Here is a 22,684-nt window from a genome sequence, read left to right as displayed (position 1 = left end):
TACCTCCCAAAGCAGGCTGCTGTAGCTTAACACAAGGAATGGAACCTGGCACTTTCCAGTAAGTCCAGTGTGTAATACTAGATGATTTCCCTGTTCAACACAGTAACTTCCAAGAATCAACCTTGCAGTGATAAACTGAATCCACTTGGCTGCTTCATGTTTACAGTTTCTATCTATAATGTAACAATGTAGCCTTAAAAGGGATTTTTACTTCATCAAGCTTGGACTAACATGAGGTTTGACTGATGATTTACAAAGTACCAACTTTTATTCTGTTATTTCAGTTACTTTGTGGCAGTAGGTGGTCTCCCATACGTTTGGCTCTGAAGAAAAACTGCAGTTCTGGCATTTTGCGCTGACTGTCTGCTTTCTTCTTCTCTTCAGTCACGCAGACTAATCCTCTGAATCCAGTAAGAAACCTGAGGTCATGCAGTCCACGATCATTCACTTTAAAACTATGGAGACCAGCTCAGCCGCACATCAAACTGCAAACTGTATCTATTGGACTTTTCAATTTGACTCTGTTTGTACTGGAGCTGCACCAACACAGCTGGCTACTGACTGCAGAGAAGGGACATACTAGCTAGCTGCTTCGTTTTTTTCTTTTGGGGTTTTCATTCTTTCTCCATTTTGCATAGCTAAACAGAGCTTCAGTAGAGTAGCAGCCTCTTGTATCTGCCATCTGCCTGAGTATCTTTCCCGGCGTCGCGTACGAATTTCTCAAATGTTTCCCTGGAAGTTGGTCCTTTGGGCCAAAATCAACAGTTATAATCCTCGGTGAATGATGTGTATGTTTGCTCAGAAGCTTTAAGGAAAAGCTCCTCAATACATCAGAGTCAATGCAAGCAGGAGCTGGTTACAGGTGAAAACTCACAAAACCACACGCTAACAGCTGTTTCCATCTACTTGTTTTAAAAGCCGTGACCCATAAGTCGTAAGGCACGGTTGTGCAAACACGCCCTAATAACTAAAACAGTGCTTTGTGATTGGTTTTGCATGTGTGGAACTATACCTGCAGATGTGTGCCAGATAATGTATTCCTTATCTACAGTATATATCTTATATTGGATGTTTTTTTTGTTTGTTTTTTTGTACCGCATAGCAGTCTGGTGTTTTGGGAAATTCCTGTTTATTCACAGGCAGTTCATAATTTCCTAGAAACTTCCTGAATACTTCATATATCCTGCAGAAATCTATATTATCTCCATCGGAACATTTAAAAGCATTAGTTTCTGAAATGCAACTCGGTGTGAAGGATAATGTCGGTGATTTTCTCTAATATGTTTTTTCATAATGAAAATATGGGCACTGCAGTTTATTTGGAAACAGCTCTTCAGCCTCTGGACAATCACTTTTTTTGGAAAGCAGAAGTGTTAAAGTGTGAAACATGTCACCCAGTGTGGCTGGTTGTGTTTTAGTGATGTTTTTAACAGTTTTTGGACAACAGTGGAGTTTCACAGCGCAGAGGAATGAATTCAGTTAAACATTTAAACATTCTTTCTGTTGCTTTTCATCTTTTTCACCATGAAGGAATGCTTTCCTTTTAGCATTTCCAGACAACGCAGGTCAGTAAAGCCGTTGGGACAGATTTGAGTGCAACACCATGAAGGTCAGGATTGCTTTTCTTTCTGTACGTCTAGACAGACTCATAATTTCAGTCAGTCATTTGGCGGCACTCAGATTGTAAGAGTTGTTTCCGATTGGTTGTTTTGTTTGAAAATACCAATGAAATGAATGTGCATTTTTCTAAATAACTTGAGTCTGCCAGTCATGCCAGGGTAGGTATTGCTGGATAAGAGCAGAAAATTCAACAATATTTTCCTTCTGAAATCAGAAAAGATCTCAAACATGTTTTCAGAAAGCAATTATTGTAACTGCAATAAGTCACACTAAACAAAAGAACATTAAAAGCAAGTACAATGTTATTTATTTGTGTTCAAGATGTAATTTAGTTCTGTATTTTGCACAATGCCTGTCAGCAGGCTTCCTCAGATTTATGTTTAATCCTTATTTATGACAAATAAATAAATAAATAAATGAAAATCTGTCTCTCCCGAAAATTGTTTGCAAAGGCGCATCTCCATTTATGAACCGTTTGGTTAAAAAAAAATCATAGCAAATCTTAGTAATCCTTGAATATTGTTGTGGCCAGCGTAGATCGAATAACACGAACAGATCTCATTTATCATCAGATCTACAAGAATTTACGTTGATGTTCTTAGGAATTTTAGCGGTAATGCCCAGGACAATTGTTAGAAAAGTAATGAAAACTTAACAAATTAAAAGTTGCATTACTTTGATGATGCAGTTAAAACTTTGCATTACATGTTTAACAGGGTGTCTACTAATTTGTTACCTATTACATTACAAAACCATCTCAGTGCTGCTTGTCAGTTCACTGTTGCTTTTGTTTTTTGTACAGAATTTGTGGGCGGTAAGAAAAATCATGTCAATCAAAGTAATTCTTCAAGTCATATAAATGACAGAAAATAATCAACAGGTGCCAAAAATGTCCAGACAAATGAAGCATGAGCCGCATTAAAGTAATAGAGGGAGTGTCGGGAGCAGAGAGGAATCACCAAAGGAGAACAGATGGAAAGTAAGAGAGGAAGAAAACAGCAGTGACAGCTCAGACCATCTATCTGGTTTATACATCAGAGAAGGAACCCGTCCGCACTATGACCAGGAGCTTGTGTTTGCCTGCCAAAGAAAACACACAGCTTCTCAGCTGGCCAGACTGCTGCCTCTGATAGTCCACCGTGTCTCATATATTGTGTTCTTATCTTCACTCTCTTCTCTATCCCTTATTTTTTCATGTGTCAACTTCCAGGTCAGAGAAATTTTGGTTTTCCCTGAGAAGCAGCAGGAGTCGAGCTATGCCCTATCTGTGTGTTCAGGGCAGTCTGTGGTTTCAGGATTTATTCACAATAAACTGTCGGAGTGAGTTCTTAAAATGTAAGTCCAGAGGGATGCTGGTGACATGTTCAAGAAACCTGCTGAACCACCGCAGATGAAAAGGAACATGACAGATCTAATTCTTGCAGCTTGTGGAGCTTTTAAACAACTTTAACTGACCAGAAATTTGAATTCTGCTTGACTCTTCTTGAAAAAATATAAGCTATGGATGAATAGTTTCCATGGCAGCAGTTGGAGAGGATGTCCATAGCAGATGTTCTCCCAAGTTATGTACAGTTTACAAATTCCATAACTTTATAACATTCTACCACTGGGGAGACTTATTGCGTTGTTAACCCTTTGATGCACAACATGGGTCAAGAGATGCCCACTTTCCACTGGATATGGGTAACTTTTGACCCATGTTGTGTATCAAAAGGTTATCAAAAGGTTAAGTTTGTATTCCACTCAGCAAGTAAATAAAAGTGCATGCCATGCTAACTAACGTCTATCTGGCTGTGGCCATGGTCACACTCTCATTCACGCCTTTACTACACAGCATATAACAGACAGCTGATAGTTCTCTGGACTAGAAAGCCCGCTGGTGGGTTCAAAAGGCATATTCTCTTTCAAGAATTGCCAAAATGACATCATTTATCAGAACCAGAAACTGTAAAAACACAGAAAATCGTTAGATTTTCAGCTTTCCAAGGGTTCTTGAACTAATTATATGGGACATCCAGCTCCATCTGGAAAAATAACCCAAGAAAAGCTTAGAATTGTGATAATTTATCAAAATCACTTGATGCTGCATCTCATTTAAAAATTCACTCATAATGAACCAGTTGCAAAAACAAAAAGTTCTGAGCTCTGAGACTCGGCCATGACCAACAGCCAGGTGGCTAAAATTCTGTGGCTATCGTCCTGAACTGCAGGCAATGTTTACACAGAACAGACAGGAGACAACCAGGGAGACTGAGAGGAAAATAAAACCTTCTTAAGCAATGAAATAAATACAGCAGGCTCAAAAATGCTATGAAGTGAAGCAAGCTGTCAAGCATGGTGAAATATGTCTCTAGCTTTGATGAGCAGAGCAGAGTAACGGTTCTGGAAAAGTAAGTACTTAAACATGCATAGCATTTTTGAGCATCATTGTTTTTCAGATATTTTTGACTTCTTTATGTTTCTATTCATGGTTGTGTTGCTTACAGAGAGGTGTAGAATTTTACAGTAGTTTACACTAGGGATGTTCGATGATATCGACCTAAAGATATTATCGGCTCGATTTGGCATAAAAATGTAATATCGGTCAGTATTGTTATTGGGGGTTTTTTTGCCTACCATGACAACCGAAGAAATAACGCCTGGATTTCGCTAGCATTTACCAGCATGCAAATGATGACATCATCAAACTGCGTCATGAAGCGTGTAAACAGAAGTGTGGCTGCAGTAACAAGTTTGCTGTGCTTGACTAACAATATGTTTGTGGCTTGGAATTGTTTCCACTGCAATATATATTGGTATCGGTTGATATCGGAATTGAAAATTAACAGTTGGACAATATCGGTTATTGGCAAAAAAAAAGCCAATATCGGACATCCCTATTTTATACTAGTTGTAGTGAAAAATGACCACACAGGGAGTAAAAAATATGACAGAAGCAAAAAACATCCAAAGACAAAGATTTTGGACATTTAGTAAGTATGCTCATTGTCAACGTCACTGACAGCTGTTGTGTCTTAATTATAGGTAAATAATAATAAAAAATTCTTAGTGATTATGCATTTAATCTATCACAATAATATACATTTCTAAAACCCAAGATGATGTCTTTAAAGAACTTGTTTTGCCCTACCAACAACTGAAGCTATTCAGTTGAGAATGAATAAAAAACCAAGCTAAACAAACAAACAAACAAACAAACAAAACATTCAGAAAAGAGAACATTTGGCATTTTGCTTCTAAAATGACTTAGTTGGAAATTATTTTGTTGTCAGATGACAACAATTTGACAACAATTGTCAAATTAATCATTTCACCTAGATTTTTCCTTTTAATAGCATTTCACTATGGAATTGATGAGATAAAGTGAAGACTACTTTGTGTCCTTGTCATGGCCCCTCCCTCCTCTGTGCTTCACCCCGGACCTGCTGACGATCCAGCGATTGGACACAGCTGCAGAAGGAGCACAGCTGTGTCCAATCTCATCAGCAACAGTTTAAACGCCCAGCTCACCCTACCAGTGACTGCTGGATTATTGTCCCTGCTGGCTCCCAGCCAGCCCCACTGCCCAGGTCTGCTTCGGTTCCAGTTTCCCTCATCCCTGGAGCTTCCCCCTCTGCCCTCGCCTCGGCCCCCCATCGCTGCAGTCCTGCAGCCGCCTTGCTTTCGCTGCTCGTTGCAGCCTCCGCATGCGCTAAACAGACTGCCAGCTTCTGAACCGGCCTGCTGCCCCCTCATTTGGATTTATTAATCGTGAGTCAAGCCGTTTGTGTTTAGTTTAGTTCTCTGCCCGTGTCGTGCCCAGTTTTGTTGAGTATTCTTAGTTAGCTTGGGACTCTGTTTGGTTTGGTTAAATTCGTTAATTTTCCTATGGAGTTTGGTTGCTTTGGTTAGTTCCGACAGTGCTTTGTATTTTTTTCTTCTTGAAATAAATCCTCGTTTGAGAACACCTGTCTGCCTCCTTTGTGCCTGCACTCTGGGTTCAAACCCCCCTTGCCTTGTGACAGTCCTGTTGTTAAAATCATGAATTTACATACTCAGATTTGGGAAACTCAATTAAAATGGCAAAGGTTGAATCTGGTACTAATCAGGAGTGACTGTGTATTCAGCCCTAGTTAGTTTGACTTCCAGTGACCGGCCAAGCCACTGGGATCTTTCACCGTGTACAGTGCCTATAAAAGTATTCACCCCTGTTGGAAGTTTTTCCCTTTTATTACTTTTCAACATTGAATCATGGTCAATATAAGCGGGAATTCACAAAAAAAAACCACTCATGTCAAAAGTGAAAACAGATTTCTACAAAGTAATGTCAGTTAATTAAAAAGTAAAATATGTGATTGCCTAAGTATTCTCATTCTTTAAAGTGACTCATCTAATTCAACACAGGTGCAGAAAACTGGTGCTAGAATCCACCTTAACATTCAGCTGAGGATATAAATAATTCACAACTGTATAATATTGAATCATTTAAGTGTGACTTCTAGAAAAACAGCACTTCTTACCTGACACCATATCGTCCTTCAGGGGTCGGGCCCAGTCCAGGATGATGAAGGAGTGGCAGCCCTCCATGGCAACCACCGTGAGGTTATGAGGCTTATTTTTAGGAGGCTGGTTCTGATTGGCTGCCATGCTGTCCTTCTCTATCAGGTTTTCCAGGATGTCGACCTGGAGGTAGTCCAGAGCCTCTGTTAAGGAGCAAGGAGCGCCTGGGTCCTTCTGGATGTAGTTCACATAAGGAGCTGGTGGCAGGAAAAGGTGAAAAGAAATGATTTATTTTAATCATGCACATTTGAGTGAGATATTTCTTAACAGAGGTAGTTCACAACAAAAAATAGATATTTGTAAAAATGTACTGATCTTATAGAGACAGATGGAAAAAAAAGTACATTCTTGGTTGTTATCTATTATTAAAGGAGCCTGTCCCCAAACTTTCCCTTCTTCTCCTCAGTTCCACTCTTGTTTTTTTGAATTTGTTTCCTTCCAGTGATTCTGGAAATGCGAGCCGGGCCTACAGCTGCGAATACTTCAGATCTCCCACAATTCCTAGTCTGACTGGGATTTGGAGGGAACTGTTGGAGCCTGGAGTCGCTCCCACCTCCCCAGATGATTGTCGCTCTGTGAACGCCAAGACTCTAACACATGTCAGTATCCACACATCAACTCACAGTCTGGTAGGCTCTGTGGGTTTAAGCTCTTACAAGCTCCTACTGTAGGTATATATATGCAGGCAGATGACCTCTGTGCTACGCATTCATAAACTAACATACATCAATTGATGTCAGGGCGAGCAGATTTATGTGTCTGTCTATTCACAGGGTGCTTGTAAGGCTGTATTTCTGCAAAGCATCCACATGTCCAGGATCTCTGCAGGCTCATGCACGTGGAAGATCCAGATGTTTTGCCTCGGTCATGTGTTCATTTTAAAATGCTTAAAGTACCTCCCTATGAGACACACTGTCTTCGTCTGGCTTGTTGAAAAACCAAATCCAAAAACACTGACGAAAACTGGCGTGCGTGAGCCTGACGTGGATCAAATGTCACTGGGAAAAAGTATCAGGACAGTTCACATAATGTCAGTTCTAATATCAGTCTAGTAAGGCATAAATTTGCATTTTAATAGTCCAAATAATCTGGTGCTCATTTGCGTGTCCGATGTGACAAACTCCATTCATCTGGAACTGACTGTAAAGCCGGATTCACGCAACTGCTCAGAATTATGAGTTGATATTTTCAGTCCCACGTCTGCCTCGGGCTCCATTCATTCAAAGCAAAGCAAGCATGGACAGATAAAGAGGCTAAAGAGGAAATCTCTGTTAGAACGTTCACGCAGAGCATGTCAGGAGACTGGCAGGCTGCTGAAGTGGACCAAAAATATATTCAACTAATAAATAGGAAGGAGGAAGTCTCCCCATTGAGCCAGCAGACTCCTCTTTCTCTGCTGAGGTCAGCACCCTCAACTTTTACGATTTCCATTTTGGACTTGGGGAGTGTAATAGCTTTCAGATGGCTTTGCTAAAAGTTGAATCACAAGATAGTCACTGTTTACCAAGATAGATGGCGTCTAGAGCAAACCACTTCATTGTTTCATTGTTGCTTCGGGAGCACATGATGCTGATATTTATGACGCTCTACTGATAAAACCACAGCCATAAATCTCAACTTTTAAGAAGCTTTCTAAAGAGGATCGATATAAAATGGCATTGACAAGTTGCATTTAATCTGTCAATGAGCTATTATTAAAGGCTCATATAGAAGCTCACGGCCCTCATCCAGAATGATAAACCTTGACTTCAACTGACTCAGAATTTGTGCAGTATTTTATGATAACCACATGGCTCTGAAGGAGCTGCCTCGACTCCATTCAAAATTTAAGGGGCACTGCAGCAATTTTGCATGTCAAAGTCAATTTACTCACCATGTGGAGCACTACACAGCCTCTGAAAACAATGCGCCAACATGAGACAACAATAGTAGCTTGGCTTACGAACATATTTTTTTAAACAGAGAAGCAGGACAATGAGGGTCTAACCAAAAATACTGTTGATCTGCAGGATCTGGTGGGTTATTTTGGTGCTTGACTATGGGACAATTTTCAGATTATTTGCACTGATTCTATCACAAGTCATCCAGCTTTCTGGATGTGCACTAGTAAACCACTGTATCTGTCCTAAAAATACTATTATACTGTACAAGTATATGATGACTCTTTCCTGCCATATAATGGGTTATGTTTTTATAACCCCGCTGTTTTATGTGTTCTTTCTTACTTGCTAGTTCTGTAAACTTATTTTTGGACCTGTTCACTACAGTGTACATTTATTCACAGTAATTATTTAAACATAACATAAAGCAACATCATTGAACAGCCAAATTAAAAACACCTCCGATGTATTGTTTTAAAAGGTTAGAGTAACATAGATCCTGCTTTTGCTTCTGTCAAGAGAACATTTTGGTTTGTTTGTGCGGTCATATGAGGTGATGCGGTACGAGAGGCCAATGTAAGCAGACAGAGACACTAAAAAGAGAGCAGGGAGTCAAAGTTTACGAGTCTAGAGACCATGAACAAAGTGTCCTCAGTTAACTTTGTTACTGGGCTCCAATTAAGGTGTGTTTGTATATTTTTCCTCTTTGCGGCACATTACTATACAGACTGAGAAGGTGATATATTGTATTTATGAGGTATTGCTAAGAAAGCAACAATAGAGGTCCAAAATGCTGACTCTTTCACAAACGGCTCCCATCAGACTATCACTATTTACGGCACTGAGAACAAACAGGTCAACCATAATCTTGACTTTCTAAGCTAAAGACATATGCTATTTATTTAAATTGTATGGTAAATATAATATGTGTTATTCTTTTCAAACCTTGACTAATTACACAGAAACTAAATTAAAGATACACTCCCCTGCTAGTAGTAAATATCAGATGAAGGATGGTTTTCCATATGTCAAGCCAAAGTGGAACTTATTATGCATCAGCGAGGGGCCAAACTCTGAAGGTAAACCAACATAGCAGCAAGTGTAATCTTACTCCTTGGGAGAAACTAGACTTCTGGGAAAAGATATTTTTTATACATTAAATAAAAACTCTGCTAAATACAGAGGAGTCATGCACTATGGGAAAATGGAATCGGATGCTTTAAACTTAAACTAACAAAATTATTTTTCACAACTTTGGGCCACAGAAACAAGCTCTAAACATGACAGTGACATATACTCTGTTCACATCCCATGCTTCTGGCCATATGGGAAACATAAGTTTTATTTTGATTCTTATTTTAGATAAATTTTGGGTGTCCTCAACCGAATATCCAGCCAACTTCTAATAACCCCAATATGTTGACAAGTTGCTTAGAAAATGTATCTGTTTTCTGTTTGGTGTTGGGCAGAGTGCATAGAGAGCTTTTAGAATGTTTTGATGATAACAGCTTCTCTCTGTACTTGAAAAACAAGGCTGTGAGAGCCAAAATGATAAAACTGTAGGCCAGTAAACTGAAACAATTACATGAAAGACACTACAAAGCACCACAAAGGTGAGCAAAGCTGTAAATTTGCACCATAATGCTTTGTGAGTTCATCAAAGTCATTTTCAACTGCAAGAACATGCAGGCCATTGCAGGGCATCCTGACTCTTAGCGCTTTTTCGACTACAAAAAACAACCCTGTAAAACTTCCATTTCGGGTCAAAAGTTTGGACACAGCTTCTCATTTAATGGTTTTTATTTAGTTTCATGACTATTTACATTGTTGGTTGTCACTGAAGACATCAAAATTATGGATGAGCACATATGAAATTATGTGGTGAACAAAAAAGTGTGAAATAAGACAAAACATGTTTTATATTTTAGATTCTTCAAAATAGCCACCCTTCGCTTTGATTCCTGCTTTGTGCACTCTTGGCCTTCTCTCGATGAGCTTCATGAGAAACTGGCTCACATAAGGACCACCCAAGGAAAGAAAGACCAAGAGTCACCTCTGCTACTGAAGATAAGTTCATCCGAGTCACCAGCCTCAGAAATGGCAAGTTAACAGCACCTCAGATTAGAGCCAAGATAAATGCCACACAGAGTTCTAGTAGCAGACACATCTCTATATCAACTGTTCAGGGGAGACTGTACCAATCAGGTCTTTATGGTCAAATAGCTGCTAAGAAACCACTACTAAGGAAAAGCAACAAGCTGAAGACATTTGTTTGGGCCAAGAAACGGGATTAGACATTAGACCAATGGAAATCTGTGCTTTGGTCTGATGAGTCCAAATCTGAGATCTCTGGTTCCATCCACCGTGTCTTTGTGTGACACAGTGAATAGATGGTCTTTACATGTATGGTTCCCACCGTGAAGCATGGAGGAGGAGGTGTGATGGTGTGGGGGTGCTTGGCTGGTGACACTGATTTATTCAAAACTGAAGACACACTGAACCAGGATGGCTACCACAGCATCTTGCAGTGACATGCCAACCCATCCGGTTTGTGCTTAGTTAGACCATCATTTATTTTTCAACAGGGCAATGACCCCAAACACACCTCCAGGCTGTGTAAGGGCTATTTCACCAAGAAGGAGAGTGATGGAGTGCTACGTCAGATGACCTGGCCTCTGGTCAGGTTGACCTGGTCTCCTGTCAACCATGAGATGAACTCTGAACTCCATCTCATAGTTTGGGATGCGATGGACCGCAGCATGAATGCAAAAGGGCCCACCAGTGCTCAGCATCTGTGGGATCTCCTTCAAGACTGTTGGAAAACCATTTCAGGTGACTACCTCATGAAGCTCATCCAGAGAATGCCAAGAGTGTGCAAAGCAGTAATCAAAGCAAAGGGTGGCTACTTTTAAGAATCTAAAATACAAAACATGTTTTGACTTATTTCACACTTTTTTGTTTACTGCATAATTCCATTTGTGTTCATTCATAATTTTGATGCCTTCAGTGGCAATCTACAATGTAAATAGTCATGAAACTAAAGAAAAACCATTAAATGAGAAGGCATGTCCAAACTGTTGACTTGTAGTGTATTTCAGTTTTGTTTATGGTGTAGAAAAATGTACCTACTCCAGAATCCGTAAAAATGCTATGTGGATCTTGATGCTGGATGATTAAACTGGAAGAAGACAACAAATGTCATTTTTCCACCCGCTAGATTTCCTCGTAGTGTAGCAGTCATCTTCACTCAATTATAACCATCCTCAACACAAAATTCAAGTTATAAGATAGCATAGCAAACTCTGCATTGTTCTATTTCAGATATGCTCATAGAACTGCAATTACATATAGAAACCATTATGTCTTTTCATTTTGTTGCTTTCTGAGTTGTAGTTGTGGCGGAAGTTGTCCAACTCTACATCACATTGGTAACAGATGGGCTAAAAGGGTTAATTACATGAGAGTTCATGTAAAGGTTCCTGCTACCTCAAGTCTGCCCTGAGTTCCTGCAGTGGATAGCCACATAAAACCTTCCCCAAGAGTAATACAATAAGTGACTACATAGAGATCATTAAAGCAATAGCAAGTATGCACAAGGATACATTTCTTTAAGTCTTTGAGTACCTGTAAATCGCTTCTTCCCACTGAGGTCAAACTCAGATGAAGGGCCTCTGTTGGAGGGTCGTGGCTCTGGAGTCGGGATCTCGGTGGTTGTGGTTGTGGTGGTGGTGGGCGGCAGGGTGGTCTGGACAAAAACTTCATCTAGCAACAACACATGTGTCAGTGAGCCTTTTGTTAAAATAAATATATATTATTTACAAGCTAACTCGATAATTTACTGCCATTTCCATAATCCTTTGTAACTGTCGCCATGATCTGTGTAACAAGAGTGTCAGATACACTTAATTAATTGTGGACAGATGTATGAGCTCACTTTGTAAGGACCCAACGCCTAAAGCTGTACTTTTGCTGCCCGTATTTTCCATGTGAGTGGGGGAGGGGTCCTTGAGGACAACGACTATTTCACAAGTCTCCAAAGCTAACAAATGTGGAGGGACTTGGTGGGTGAAGTTCAATTAGTTTCTTCCTCTTTCATCCCTGTATTCTTTTCCTTTTGCTGCACCAGTGGACCTTGGCATTACATCATGATCCAAACACATGCAACCAGCTTTTTGCCATGGCAGGGTAATGCTATAAACCTACACTGACCATGACTTTCCAGCAAATTTAAGAAATAAAGAAAATATTTCATGCAGTCGATTCCTTCAGATATCCACACACCTGTGGTACACGCTACCATCAGCCTCAGTCTGCAACTTTCCATTCAGCTAGTGTTTTGTAGCTGAAGCTGGGTCTCATTTATTACATTATAAAGCAATGATAACACAGCAAATACATTGCATTAATTATAAGCCAGGGCATTCTCCTCAGCTTAGTAATGCAGTTCACATGCAGCAAGGGTCCAGTTTTTGGAATAAAAGTGATTAAAAACAGCCCATAATGGAAAATATCCAAACCTCGAGCAATGAACCAAGACCAAGCCAAACAAACATACAAAAGAGAAACAAAGTGAAGACCACAGACAAGGCAAAGAGGAAGGCATGGAAAGAGCTAGGTAATAGACTCGTTGACAGAAAAACAGACAATGAACAAACAGTGCAGTGTAAAATACCACAAACAATGAGCATCCAGTGTACTATAGTCTATCCCAGCCCAGTGGCGGTTGGTCGGTCCGAAGCCAAACTCAGCCAATACCTTTCTCAAGAGCAAAAGCATCAGGCATCATGGTCTCTGTAACCATGTAGTCCATTTCCATCCCTGAGGAGTCCTCTGTCAGAGAAGTAGAACAAGCCGTAACATCAATCTCACATGGCTTTGGACACAGTCTAAACTGGCATATGTACATAGACATGTACACCCACACATCCATACAGACAAACCCATTCGAACACAGAGGGACGAGACAGTTTCACCATTGTATTGTGATGTTTTTGTATTCAATTTGATGTTGTTTTTTTTTTGGTAAGTCTTTATCTGGCACCGCAGGGAGAATAAATTAATATCACTGATTGTTATTTAAATAGATCAGCCACAATATTAAAACCACAGACAATTGAAGTGAATGACAAATCTCATCAGAATGCAGTGTTCTGCCGGGAAATATTGGGCCCAGGCATTCATGTGGATGTTACTTTGACATATACTCACCACTTACGGAATATACATCCCACTTATGATGGAACTCCTCCCCCTGCAGAATATTGTGCTAAACCACACTGCAATAAGTGCCCAGGAGCGACTTGAGAAGCACAGCAAAGAGGCCAAGACATTGAATTGGCCTTGAAACTTTCCTAGATTCCAATCCGATCCAATGTCCATAGATGGTCTGCAACTAGTCAGATCCACAGACGCCCCACCCCACAACCCAGAGGACTCTGGTGCAAACATCTTGCTGCCAGACACCATATTCCAGATTTCCTATGTCCTTGTCCTGATAGGCCAGGGCTGTTTTAGAAACCTAACAGAGACCTACACAACATCATGCAGGTGGTTTTAAAGTTTTAATGTTTTAATGTTTTGGCTGATAAGTGTATATCTATTGCTTGACAAGATTTTATTGTTCATTACCTCTACACCAAGTAAGACCTGGTACCTTTCCACATTCACATGCAGTATAGCTGTTGTGTCAAAGCTTTTCTATTTCAGATTCAACATTCTGTCTGAAATGGATTTTGGCAAAGCTTTTGTACATTTACACATTGTACATTTGAAGCTTTTAATGAAACATAAATAACAACAAAAATAGATTGTTTTCCTGATATTAACAGTTCTATGCTTATGTATTTATGTGCTGGGGAGCTTTTCTGAACTGGAATGTAAGTATTGTAAATATTATTTTAAATATAATCTCTATTTTGATTTTGCTTAAACATTTTTGGGTTTGTTACAATTCTGCTCATCTGATCTTCTGGACTGGGTTTAGTTTAATTATCTTCAAATTCCCCTTCGTGTGTGCAGTAATAACAATAACAACCTTTTGTGTGTTTATGCATGTAAGTGTGCTTCAGGCCTTATCTTTTTGTGGCAACTCAAATGGCAATGTACGACTGACAGCCCGTAGTCTGTTTAAGCGAGCAAGACTCTGACCACAGCCAGCTCCCAGAGGCTGAGACTTACATGTGGTTCCTGTGGTCTTATATACAATAGACACACACATGTACACGCACACGACTGACCAGATCACACAGTTATACATACAATTATAGAGTTATAGGACTCTGTGGGCATAGACAGGAAGCACTCATGGCCTCAGCTTGGATGGATTTGACAAACAATGCCACTGAGAGATTTAGTGAAGTCATACTTATTTACGTTCACTATTCTGGCTCTGAACTTGACTTCAGCTTTGTGGAAAAGCTATTAACTAAACAATACTTTAAGTAGGAGTGCTGCAGCATATTGTTTCATTCCTGTAGCACAAATCATGATTTAGATTGATTTTTTTATGATGGTGTCAGCAGAGTTATGAATCAAGTCAAAGGCTCACCTTCTGGATAACAGTCCAAAATTCCTTCTGGGTCCAGAATTGGATACCCATTTTCATCTGTTTTAGAGAAGGTTCCAGGTGGACAGGTTGGGTATGGCAGTGCAGTGGTTGATTCCTCTATGAACCATTCAGTAGTGGTGGGCTCAGGTGTGGTAGTAGGAGCCGTGGTGGTGGTTGTCGTTGTGGTGGTGGTGGTGGTGGTGGTGGTTGTGGTGGTCCTTGGGCGTGGCCGGTCCAAACCAAGTACAGGTTTTCCTCCAACCATGAGGACTTTGTCTTTGGGGTTGATGACAGGTTGGCTATCTCTGCCATGGCCAAACAGCGCAATACCTTCCTGGCTTACCAAGGGACTGCCCATGTGGTCTGGTGGTCAGTGAATGGGCAGAGCAAGGAGAGACGGTTTATTATTAATGACTTTATCTTAGATAGCTCGAACATAAAACAAAGTTGACCCACTTTTTCAAAAATTAATACAGACTACTAATAGCACTAATGTTAAAATACAGTTGTGCATTAATAATTCTTAAGCAAAAGCTTCTGCTGGTGATGCCCAATTAAAGTATCTAAAAAATACCAAATGGATACCAAAAACCATGACAACTATTTTAGAAATTTGCTTTTGTTCTGTTGGCAAACTTGCATGCAGACTGTTGAGAGTAAATGGGCAAATATTCTAAAAGATTAGTACAACAACTGGAACACTGCATATAATGTTTGAACTTTATAGTTTACAAAATGATTAATTGAAGCATATTACCAAAAATGGTGCGTCCATCCTCTCCAAGCACCACTCTCTTGGGTTTGCCTTGAGAGTCCTGGAGAACTTGTCCGTCCTGGTTCATCAGAACTCCCCGCTCTAAGTCTACCACCTGGCAAGACAGAAATATTAGCAAAATCCACATAATAATATATACAATTAAAATCGGAACTTTTGCTTCATCCTGACCATAAGATTTAGGAAATACTGCTACTATTTCCTTCCCACTGTTGCCGACTGCTTGCTCATAGGGAGTCCAAAGGCAATTTTGGATTGCTGGTGCTATTAGATGACACACATTGTGAATTGTTGCTATATAAATAAATAGTAATTGAATTGTTTACCACTTGCTCTTGTAAACATACTCATTCAGTCAACAACTTAAATGGGAGCAACTGCTTTGTAAAATTTTAAAGACATTTTAAAAGGATTTAGGGGCATATTTTGAAGCATTACAGGAGAAATTTTTAGACTATGCTTATTTGCTTTCTTGTTGTGACTTAGCTGTACTGTATATCAAGAACAAGTAACCTTTACTTCACAGAAAGGTAGGAAAATCTAAATTGAACTATCACAAAGCACATTAAACAGTCACATCTCATTTGTTTAACCTGTGAAAAACAACATATTTTGGTTTTATTGTTGTGTGCCAGACTATTTCTTGGACAGGCACAGTAAATTCCTGGTGGTTTTTCACTATGTAAGGTTGATCTGCTTTGCCTTGTTTCCAGTCTTTATCCTAATGTAAGCTAAGCCTCTACTAATTGTAGCTTCATGTTTACCATACATACATACAGTATATCAGTAATGTCAATCTCTTTATGTAACACCTGGTAAGAAAGCATAGCAACATATTTCAAAATGTCTGATTATTACTTAAAAGCTAGCACAATCTATTGTATTTTAAGCTGAACATGTCAGTAACAAAGAAAAGTATCTCATGCCTTTTCTGTCTCATGTTACACTGATATAGAAATAGCTCATGGTTTAGTTCAAACATAGTTACCCATTTAGTTCCATCGGGTCCAGTGATAAACCTTTGGCCTGTGGCCTTGCTGGTTCCATGAGAGGAAGAAGAGTCTTTATCGTCTGTTGCTGTCAAATTAGGTCTTCCATTTTTACCTAATTATAACAGAATTTAGGCAGAGCCACTGCATTACAAAGATAGTTAGGGATCATATTATCACACATTGTCTATCATTTAAAGGCTCCAGGAGGAGGTACTTGCACCTTTTGTGTAAAACAGAATCTGTCAACAACTTTTAATCACATGCACATACCAACTGACTTTACCATTTCCATTGCCAGGTTTGAGTCCTGCTCCATTGTTTGGTTTCCCTCTGCTAATGGGATAGCGAGGCCTGTCCCCATTGCTCCTAAAACTGTCTCTTGATGAAGACGATGACAATGACAGTGATGAAGATGACGATGTGGATTGAGAGCTGCCATCAACGAATCCTCCTGTCCTCGACACCGCAGTGCCACCATCCCGATCAGAGGTCAACACTGGCTGAGGCAAACTTGAGGAAGAAGAAGAACCAGATGATGGTGAGGAGGAATCAGATGTTGAAGAGCCAAGTCTAGAGTTTTGTGCTGGTTGTGGTTTGATGGGAAGCCTAGATCCTCCAAACTGCCTGTTACCCAAAACAGGAGAGCGCACCCTCCCATTTATCCCTACACCAGGACGGCGATAAGTTGGGTTGAATCCAGAGGAAGTGCCAGATCTTGTTCTGGATGAGGTTTCCCTATTAACCACACTCTCATTGTCTTCTCCATTTCTGTGTGGATCAGCTGAAGTTATAGTAGGATTCTTTTGAGCTGCTGTGGGGTCTGCAACTTTACCATTTCTCCCACTGATTTCTTTATTCCTTTCACCAAGATAATCCTTCATACGATCATTATCATTTCCACTTGAGGTTCCTCTATGGTTGGAGTCACTGCGTCCATTCGAGGAATGATGGGAATCAGAATTTGAAGAGGTGGATGCTGAGGAGGAGGATGACGAAGATGAGGTAGCTGGGTTTCTAGTGTCACTAGATTCTGCATTTTGATTGGTCAGTGAAGGCTTCACTGAATTCACTCCAAACTCATTCTTTAGTGAGTCATGAGCAGAAGGAGTCCTCAGATCTTCACTAGTCTCCTGTATCAAGGACACTCCTTCAGCACCCGTTGCTCCTGCGACCCTTGTGGGTGTCCCCCTCAGAATTGGTCTGCCAGCCCCTACAGAGGATGACACCCGGGTAAACGGAGTCCTACCTTCCTGCCTGGGAGATGACGTCCTCGTACCTAAACCAAATCTGCCTGGGTAACGATTAGCTAGCCAAGGGAATCTTTCAGCAAACGAAGAACTAATTCTAGTACGAGAAACTGCAGGCTTTTCATTTGTGCCTCCATCCCTCCCCTCTTCTTCCCTAGTCTCCTCCTCTGCAGGTTGTTTTATAGAGCTTAAAGTAGGCTCCTCAGCTTTGTTTACTTCTCTCTGTGTGTTTTTGTAATTATTGTCATCATTTCCTTCTCTGTATGACGTGTCTTGCTCTGGTGACGTATGTGAAGTCTGGGAATTTTGTATATCCTGTGAAGTTGCAGAGCCATGAGATCCTCTTTGAGAAGTGGACTGAGAAAACCTTGATGTGTCTGCAGTGGAACGACTATTTGTGTTGCTGTGTGAAGTGGATGGATAAGTGCCTTGCAGAGCTGTAGAGCCACGAGACCTAGACTCTGACGTGGACTGTGATTTTTCAGCATTATATGAATCTGAGGTTGCCCTGCTGTTGGAAGTGCCTCCTGACGTTGATCTTGATGTTGTTGGACTGAAAGTATTTGATGTTTCATGGTTTTGAGTCCTATCTGATAAAGTGGACTGTGATGTTGCTGAATTTCGTGTGTTTGATGTTACTTGGCTCTGGGTTCTGCTTAGAGAATTTGACTGTGAGGTGTGGGCAGGTTTAAAACCATTCAGGATGCGGGTCGAATTCCCTCTCAACAAAGTTCCAGGATGTCTTCGACCATAACCAAATCTAGAACTAAAACTAGACCCACTGGTGCGTCCTGCTGAAGCAGAACCTCTACCTACTGGGGAAGTGTCTGTCTGCTGTGAATTGGTTTCTTTTACAACTGTTGTGGAGGGTTTTGCATGTGTCATGCTGGATTTATCATAGATGTTTTTGGTCTCTGGGTATGTGGAGGCTACATAGTCCTTCCTACTGGCTGCTGACTCTTGAATATGTGAGGAAGAAGATAATGACATTGTGGAAGGTGATGAAGAGGAAGAAGAAGGGAAAGAAGATGAAGAGGAATCGGATGAAGAAGATGAGGTAGCAGAAGACGAGGAGGATGAAGATGAAGATGAACCAGTGGATGAGGATGAGGAAGAATCCTTAGATCCTGCTTTTTGATGGACTCTGATCTTAATTGGCCGTCTCTTTGGTGGATTAGCACGAGGAGGTGCAGGCTTAGTTGGGGAAGGTGTCACAACTTTGAGACTGGGAGTTTCAGTAGTCAGGAGCTCATCATCATAATCCACATCATCCTCAGTGTCAGGGGAAACGTTGTTGCCTGCTTCTTCTGTCTCTGGCATGACTTCCATGGTTGTTGTCTCCTCTGCTGGAGGTGGTGTTGTAGGTATTTTCTCTTCTTCTTCCGCCTCTTCTCTGCCTCTTCCTCTGTTTGACCCTCTGTTCACGGTATTCCTAACTGAGCCCCTGACAGAGGAGAAGATGCTGTGATAGGAGCGTGTCTGGGAAAGTGGACGGACACGCCTGTTGACCGGTGCAGCAGGACGCTGTGGGGGTGGTGTGGTCGGTTCTTCTGGCACCTCTGTGGATTGGAGGTCGGATTCTTCATGGTCGGTATCCTGTTTGGAATGAGTGTGGCTAGTCCTTGAGCTGTCTTTGGTTTTTGAGAATGATGAGGCCGCACTGCTGGCTGGCAGGAGATACAAAGGATAATGGATTCAGGATTGTGATTTTCAATTTAGTTCAGTTAATTTCCATTCAGTTACATTTATATATTGGCAAGGCACAACACAAGTCATCTGGTTGCATTCTCTGTAATATAATATTGTAAGGTCCTGATCTTATTATATTAATAATAAAGATATAAGCTCACACACATAAACATGTACTGTATGGAGTCAAATGTGCTTACATCCTGGCATGGCAACACTGAAGGCCTTGCTCTGTGGTCCCTGTCCCCTCCGATTGGTGGCTCTAATCTTGAAAATGTAACGGTCTCCAGGTGTGAGGCCATCTACTGTGGCTGTGGTGGTGCTTCCTCGGTACGTGATGCTTTTCATTCCAAATGGCTTCATTGCAGGGGCATAAGACAAGATGTATTCTGTGTGAAAGTAGAGCAGAAACAACTGTGAGAGTGGGGTAAAACTATTCAAAAGAAAAGGTCAAGCAGTGGCCTTTGAAAACTTGAATTCATAAGTGTTTACAGTACAAAGAGTGTTTGCCCTGTTTGATGAGCATTCGTACCAGTTTTACAATTTAATAGTTGATACAGAAAGCATTGTTGGATGGTAATACTAAACAGATTCTGTATAAAACAAAACATTCTGCTTTTCTTGGCACAACTATGCGACTATTAGTGATTTAGCTGTAACCGACAGTGACACAAGAAAATTTCTGGGACCTTTGAGCAGAACTGGGCTGACTTACATGCTGTGTTTACAACAAGCAGATAAGAGAACAGTATGGAAACTAATTTAAAATATAAATAGTGAAAAAGCTACAGTGTAAATGCTCATTATTTTTTTCTTACGTTTGTTGTGTGTGCACTTGAAAAAAAGTTGTATCTGTTGATTTAAAGTTTCTTAAATGTTTGCGAAGTAAATAATCAAAGAAGAAATTTACTTTTCATTCCTTTATCTTCATGATTTGCGATACTACACAAAGTTATACTCTACATCTAGCCATGGTTGTGTTGTTTCCATAGAGCTGCAGTAGTTTACATTGCAGATTGCAGTATTATCCAAGCAAAACTGAATCTAATTAAATTTGATTTTCATCCTCCTGGCCTGACCTCTGATCCTCCCATTGGGTTCTTCAGGTGGATCCCATGTTGCTATGACAGCAGTGCCTTTTCCTCGTAGCGGCTTCACTTCGAAGTTCTCAGGTGACCCAGATGGTGCTAGCAAAAGAAGAGAGTACAAGTGAATGGAAAGACAGGGGTGAAAGAAACCACAGGAAACGTAAAGGAAGAAGGGTGAGGAAATTGCTGCTTAAAGAATGTAAAAAAAAAAAGTGAGGACATTTGTGCCAGGAGACTTCAACTGAGGAAAACATTGCTGCTATACATTGTGAGGAACCACCCCTTCACTTCGTGTACGAAGCTGCAGATGGAGATCTGAACTGTGAGCCAGGCAGTAAATGCTGACATTCCAATAACCCGCAGCTTAGGAGCTGCTATGACATGGTATAAAAGCTGCAATCATGACAGAGCTGCAGCCAAACTTAGAATCATATATCAAGTGGGAGTAATGGGAAGTGAATGTGATGAGGTGTGGTATGATGAAATAAGTAGAAAATAGCTAACATACTGGGTTATGCAAGAGGGGATGCTTTTCTGTGAGAATAATTGCTCTTTTCATATGCTAAGAAATATGCGGGGCTCTATTAGTCTGTCTTCACTACTTCACTTGCAATCTGCATCAGAGTCAACAAAAAGATGTTCTGTAAGTGATTCTCAGCATGCAGTTACAGTACATACCTGACTCTGGAGTCCTCTGGAAGACTGAGACACTCCACTTGCCATGATTTTCAGCCTGAGAGATTCTGACAGAGAACTCATACATGCCGTCAGCAGACAGGGTGTCTATCATCATCCTCCTCTGGGTGCTGTCCTTGTACTCCCAGCGTGCTGACTCACCCTTCTCCCTGTACCTAACCGTGTATGATCTGAGGTAAGAGCAAATGGAAATGTTTTACTCCAATGAATAGGCTTAGTGTTCTCCTTTACTCATTCTTTTTTCTGTCTTGGTACTAGACGCATGCACAGTAACTTTAACAAGCCCACCTGGACGTCCCAGGGGCAACTTTCCCCATCTCGACGGCAGGGTCAACCCAGGAGATGAGGACTGACTGAGGAGACATGACCCTGACACTGATGTCCTTGGCCTCATATTCAGGTGGCACTGCACAACACACACACACACAAAGACAAAAAGACAACAATGTCTAGGTCCAAACCAATATTAAAATCATCTTTACAATCATTAAATTTGTCTAAAGCTGAATTTTGGTGAACATGTCAGCCAAAGTTGTCCTGCAGTTCACAGCTTCCATGGCTGTTGATGACTATTTAGTGATCTTTGTACTGGAAAGAAAGACTGAAATGATTCTCGATGAACCTGCAGGTACCTGGTTCGGTTGTTTTGGTTGCGACTGCTCTGCTGGCGGGTGAACTCTGGCCCTGGGCCTTCTGTGCCTGCAGTGACACCACATGAACGGACTCAGATGCTATGAACAGAAAGGGATACCAGGCACGGCCAGGGTTTACACTATGGACACTAAAAATAGTACAAACAAAATGTATCCACTTAGCTAAATTATCATGAAAAAACAACAAAAAACAAAATGCTGCCAGCTGTTTCATTGCTGATTTGCTTGCAGTAATCAAACCATATGCTACCTAGTAACTACCTACTCTAGAGGTGCTTCTGATGGATTTTACACATTTACACGTATATTTTACTAAAAACTAAGGCTTTGTCTATTTAATCCTGTAATGAGGAGTATGAGATGTAGGTTCTCTTACTTAGTTTTTGCGTGTGCCGTTTTCTCTGGTCCGACTGAGGCTTGGTGTAGTGTTGCCGTCTCCTTTCCAGCAGAGGGGTTCCTGTCAAAGCTCTTTCTGGCTGCCTGGGCCCTGATGAGGACTGAGGTGCCCTGCTGTGTGACCTGGTAGTTGAGATGCCCGATGGGTGAGCCGTTCTGTCCACCCTGGTTGCCCGCTGTACAGTGGAATGGTTTCTGGCTGCAGGTTTTGAAGACCTGACTGGACCTGTTGGTGGATGAAAATGAAGGGTAAAAGTCAGAGTGCACCTTTATGACCCCATAGTTCATTCATAGTCTGTGCTGGGGTTCCTTTTATGTTCTCACTGAAACTCTCAATACAAAATGATTAAACATAAGTGTTCCCCCCAAAACACATCCGCTCATTGATGAACACATAATTATATGTCAAGCTTATCCAGCAGTGATTGTAAACAAGGTCATTTATCACAGAAAGGAAATGCTGTGGAATTACACCATGTCCTCTATTGTCTGCTCCAAACGTCTGCTGTTCTGCTTCCTGCTTTAATCCAATGCAAGCAGTCACTCCATTTTGGACAAAGTC

At 40.9% G+C, this 22,684-nt stretch overlaps 2 protein-coding genes across 3 annotated transcripts in view; both read right to left on the bottom strand.

The window, feature by feature from the left end:
* The window catches only part of LOC110964093 (fibronectin type III domain-containing protein 1), a gene marked incomplete at its 5' end in the record, with an annotated part of 25,741 nt that extends 9,272 nt beyond the window's left edge, over positions 1–16,469 (bottom strand). The window contains 6 exons of the mRNA XM_022212704.2: positions 6,120–6,356; positions 11,664–11,801; positions 12,795–12,869; positions 14,587–14,949; positions 15,344–15,455; positions 16,350–16,469. Coding sequence (XP_022068396.2) covers positions 6,120–6,356; positions 11,664–11,801; positions 12,795–12,869; positions 14,587–14,949; positions 15,344–15,455; positions 16,350–16,469 — 1,045 coding nt within the window. The remainder of the gene's footprint in view (positions 1–6,119; positions 6,357–11,663; positions 11,802–12,794; positions 12,870–14,586; positions 14,950–15,343; positions 15,456–16,349) is intronic.
* The window catches only part of LOC127530294 (fibronectin type III domain-containing protein 1-like), an 18,642-nt gene continuing 12,422 nt past the window's right edge, over positions 16,465–22,684 (bottom strand). The window contains exons 4-10 of one of the 2 annotated variants that reach the window (XM_051936668.1): positions 22,103–22,348; positions 21,706–21,804; positions 21,362–21,479; positions 21,056–21,243; positions 20,369–20,476; positions 19,490–19,678; positions 16,465–19,267 (exon numbers count right to left, since the gene is read on the bottom strand). In XM_051936668.1, the coding sequence (XP_051792628.1) occupies positions 16,596–19,267; positions 19,490–19,678; positions 20,369–20,476; positions 21,056–21,243; positions 21,362–21,479; positions 21,706–21,804; positions 22,103–22,348 (3,620 nt within the window). In that variant the 3' untranslated portion in view covers positions 16,465–16,595. Of the gene's footprint in view, positions 19,268–19,489; positions 19,679–20,368; positions 20,477–21,055; positions 21,244–21,361; positions 21,480–21,705; positions 21,805–22,102; positions 22,349–22,684 lie in introns of those variants that run through there. The other variant, XM_051936669.1, reaches the window with a different exon arrangement.

Source organism: Acanthochromis polyacanthus, chromosome 16, assembly GCF_021347895.1.
Source record: "Acanthochromis polyacanthus isolate Apoly-LR-REF ecotype Palm Island chromosome 16, KAUST_Apoly_ChrSc, whole genome shotgun sequence".
NCBI classification, from domain to species: Eukaryota; Metazoa; Chordata; class Actinopteri; family Pomacentridae; genus Acanthochromis; species Acanthochromis polyacanthus.
This window is presented reverse-complemented; position numbering and strand designations above follow the sequence as displayed.